We start from the raw sequence: 4,249 nt of genomic DNA, 5'->3' as shown, positions 1-4,249 counted from the left end.
AAGAGGATTGGATAAACTCTAGATAGAGCAAAGAGGTGTGAGGGGAAGGAAGGGTGCATGGGGGTAAAATAGGTAATGGAATGAGGTGGATATCATTACCCTAAGTATATGTATAAAGATACAAATGGTATGAATATGCTTTATTTGCAACCAGAGATATGAAAAAATGTGCTCTATATGTGTAATATGAATTGTAATGCATTCTGCTGTCATATATAACAAATTAGCATTAAAAATCACAAAATTGTCACAAATAAATAAAGGACCATAAGAAAGTTAATCTAGCTAATCTAGTGAGAACTTCAAGAAAGACGTAAAGGAACTAACTTTTTATTTTCATTTAATTGCTTATATCCAGCACACTCCTATTTGTGTAAAATAAAGGCAATTTTTTTGATTGTGTCATTGAGAGCTTGTTTCACTTGCTTGTTCCTCAACGTATAAATAAATGGATTTAACAAAGGGGCAACAGATGTAGTGAGCACAGATACCCCTTTATTGATGTCCACCTGTTCTTTGGCTGAAGGCTTGACATAGATGAAGATGCAGCTGCCATAGGTGATGGAAACCACAATCATGTGGGAGGAGCAGGTGGAAAAAGCTTTTTTTCTTTGCTGAGCTGAAGGGAATCGTAGAATTGTCCTAATAATATTTATGTAAGAAAGAATCACACCTATTAGTGTGATAATAATACTAAACACTGCACAAATAATAACAGTCTGTTCTAGAAACCACGTATCTGAGCATGAGATCTTAAAAAGAGGAGATGCATCACAGACGAAATGATCAATGACACTGGAGTCACAGAACTCCAGCTGGAGGCCCATGCTGAGAGGTGTGATGACGATAACCAATCCAGAGATCCAGCAAGAGAAGACTAGAATGGCACAGACTCTGTTGTTCATGATGGTAACGTAATGAAGGGGTCTGCAGATGGCCACATAGCGATCATAGGACATGGCAGCCAGGAGAAAAAACTCTGTGGCCCCAAAGAGTCCAATAAAAAATATTTGACTGGCACAAGCATTGTAAGTTATGGTGTTATCCCTAGTTGACATACTATAGAGGAATCTGGGAACACAGACTGTTGTGAATGAGATTTCTAAGAAGGAGAAGTTTCGAAGAAAAAAATACATAGGTGTTTTAAGATGGAAATCCATCAATGTAAGAAGTATAATAGTCAGATTACCAGTGACGCTCAGAATGTATGTCAAGAATAAAAAGATAAAAACCAGTTTTTGCAGCTGTGGGTCATCTGTAAGTCCCAACAAGATGAATGTTGTTATTGCTGTGTGATTTATCATAATTTATTTTGATGTTTTAGGCAATCTGCACGTAAAAGTCAAAGCACCTAAACAGAAGAAAAAAACAATACTTAGAAGCTTTGACAATGAAGTATGATTAAAAAAAAGGTAAAACTAAATCTAACTATACTAAGACAAGCAATAATAAGGACAATAAAGTCAATAAAATTGAAAATTAAGAAGGAAATAGAGAAAAATTAACAAAATGCAAAATTGACTTTTGAGAGATGCATGACACTAATAAAACTCTAACCAGGCTGACAATAAAACACACACACACACACACACACACACACACACACACACACACAAAGTCACTAACAGAAAGAAAACACACATATTAGAAATATCAGGAATTATAGAGGAGGAAATCACTAGAGATTTCCCAGGAAGGAAAATGAAAATTATAATGAGACACCATCTCACCACAGTTAGAACTATTATCAAAAAAGCAAGAACACAAACAAAATATTCAAATGCTGACAAGGATGTGGAGAGAAAGGAACTCTTAGGGATGTAAATCAGCACAGCTATTGTGAAGAACAGTATGGAGGTTCCATAAAAACTAAAGATAGATGTACCCTATGATCCAGGTATGTCACTTCTGGGTACACAGTCAAAGGAAATGAAATCAACTCACCAAAGAAATAACTACCTTTTCAGGTTTATTGCATCACTATTCACAATAGCTAAGATAAAGAATCAGTCTGGGTGCCCATCAATAGATGACTGGGTAAGGAAAATGACATATATACACAATAGAATATTGTCCAGCCATAAAAGGGAATGAAATCCTGACATTTGCAGCAAAATGGATGAAACTATATGGATGAGCCTTATGTTAAGTGTAAAAAGCCAGACACAGAAAGAAAGAAAACTACTACATGTTTTAACATATGGAAGCCAAAAATTGTCAACCTGAATGTAGAATAGTGAATACTGGAGATTGGGAAGAGTGGGTGCAAGGGCAGGTAAAGGGAGGCTGGATTTGACTAGTGCAAATATCTCACACAACCCTATTCATATGTACAATTAATACATGTTAATAAAATTGAAAGAAAAAAATATTTTTTAATTTAACAACTATAAATACAGAAAAATTATGGATGTTGGTCATTTCATCTGACTCTTTAATATTTCATAACAGGTCCTTATTTCTATAATTTTTGGTAATGATTAATACACAAAATTCTTTTTATCTATAAGTAGTTTGTTGCAATATAATGAAAAGCTTGGCACAAGTTATATTGATTTAGTGTAGCCCAGATTTACATACAGTCAATCATTGTATTTCAAAAGCCATGCTATTTTATAAAGGTTTCGAATCAAATCATAAATTCACCTTGTTAGTGTGTGGGTATACTTCTTTGTTTTTTAGTGCTAAGTATCAAACCCAGGGCCTTGCACCTGATGGCATGTACTCTACCACTGGGCTACATTCCAATCCCAATATATACCCTTTAAATTTCTGTGCAGTCTATAGTACACTATACTTTTTCCTGCATTTAATTTAAAAAAAAAATTAATTTAAAAAAAAAAGGGGAGAGAATTGAACAACAGCAGAGGAGGTAGAGAGGGAAGATGGGAGGGGAGGGGAGGGGAGGGGGGATAGTAGGGGATAGGAAAGGTAGCAGAATACAACAGTCACTAATATGCCATTATGTAAAAATGTGAGTATGTAACAGAAGTGAGTCTGTATTATGTATTTGGGGAGTTCAAAACCCAATTGAGTCGAATGTATGAAAGATGATATGTCTTGAGCTCTGTAATGTTTTGAACAATCAATAAAAAAAAAAAAAGAAAGAAAAATCAGAATTGCAATGCAAAAAAAAAAAAAGAAATATCAGTAATTACAGAGAAGGAAATCACTAGAGATTTCCCAGGAAGGAAATGCAAATGAAAACTATAATGAGATGCCATCTCACCACAGTTAGAACTATTGTCAAAAAAGCAAGAACACAAACAAAATACCCAAATGCTGACAAGGATGTGGAGAGAAAGGAACTCTTAGGGATTGTAAATCAGCACAGCTTTTGTGAAGAACAGTATGGAGGTTCCTTAAAAACTGAAAATAGGTGTACCCTATGATCCAGGTATGTCACTTCTGGGTACACAGTCAAAGGAAATGAAATCAACTCACCAAAGAAATAACTACCTTTGCAGGATTATTGCATCACTACTCACAATAGCTAAGATAAGGAATCAGTCTGGGTGCCCATCAATAGATGACTGGGTAAGGAAAATGTGGCATATATACACAATAGAATATTGTCCAGCCATAAAAGGGAATGAAATCCTGGCATTTTCAGCAAAATGGATGAAACTATATGAATGAGCATTATGTTAAGTATTAAAAGCCAGACATAGAAAGAAAGACAACTACTACATGTTTTAACATATGGAAGCCAAAAATTGTCAACCTGAATGTACAATAGTGAATACTGGAGATTGGGAAGGGTGGGTGCAAGCGCAGGTAAAAGGAGGCTGGAGGGCCTGGGGATGTGGCTCAAGCGGTAGCTCGCTGGCCTGGCATGCATTCGGCCCAGGTTCGATCCTCAGCACCACATACAAACAAAGATGTTGAGTCCGCCGAAAACTAACATATAAATATTAAAAAAAATTCTCTCTCTCTCTTAAAAAAGGAAGGCTGGATTTAATTAGTGCAAATATCACACAGAATCCCATTCATAACTACAATTAATATAATATAATTAATATATAATTAATATAATATAAATAATATAAATGTTAATATAAATAAAAGAAAAAATATTTTTAATTTAACAACTATAAATACAGAAAAATTATGAGGTTGGTCATTTCATCTGACCCTTTAATATTTCATAACAATTCCTTATTTCTATACTTTGGTAATGATTAACACATTAAATTCTTTTTATCCATAAGTAGTTTGTTGCAATATAATGAAAAGCTTGGCACAAGTT

The 4,249-nt window shown here is 34.6% G+C and overlaps 1 protein-coding gene across 1 annotated transcript; it reads right to left on the bottom strand.

Annotated features, from left to right (window-relative positions):
* Positions 1-365: 365 nt before the first annotated feature.
* Positions 366-1,304, bottom strand: LOC144378334 (olfactory receptor 6C2-like). The gene has a single exon (XM_078052360.1). The coding sequence runs from the start codon at positions 1,302-1,304 to the stop codon at positions 366-368; it is 939 nt and encodes a 312-aa protein (XP_077908486.1).
* Positions 1,305-4,249: the final 2,945 nt, after the last annotated feature.

The sequence above is a fragment of the Ictidomys tridecemlineatus genome, chromosome 6 (assembly GCF_052094955.1).
Source record: "Ictidomys tridecemlineatus isolate mIctTri1 chromosome 6, mIctTri1.hap1, whole genome shotgun sequence".
Classification (NCBI taxonomy): domain Eukaryota; kingdom Metazoa; phylum Chordata; class Mammalia; order Rodentia; family Sciuridae; genus Ictidomys; species Ictidomys tridecemlineatus.
The sequence above is the reverse complement of the archived record's forward strand: the minus strand, read 5'-3'. Positions and strand labels throughout refer to the sequence as shown.

Excerpts from the sequence above, each read along its gene's own strand:
- LOC144378334 (XM_078052360.1), bottom strand. The coding sequence starts at position 1,304 with ATGATAAATCACACAGCAATAACAACATTCATCTTGTTGGGACTTACA.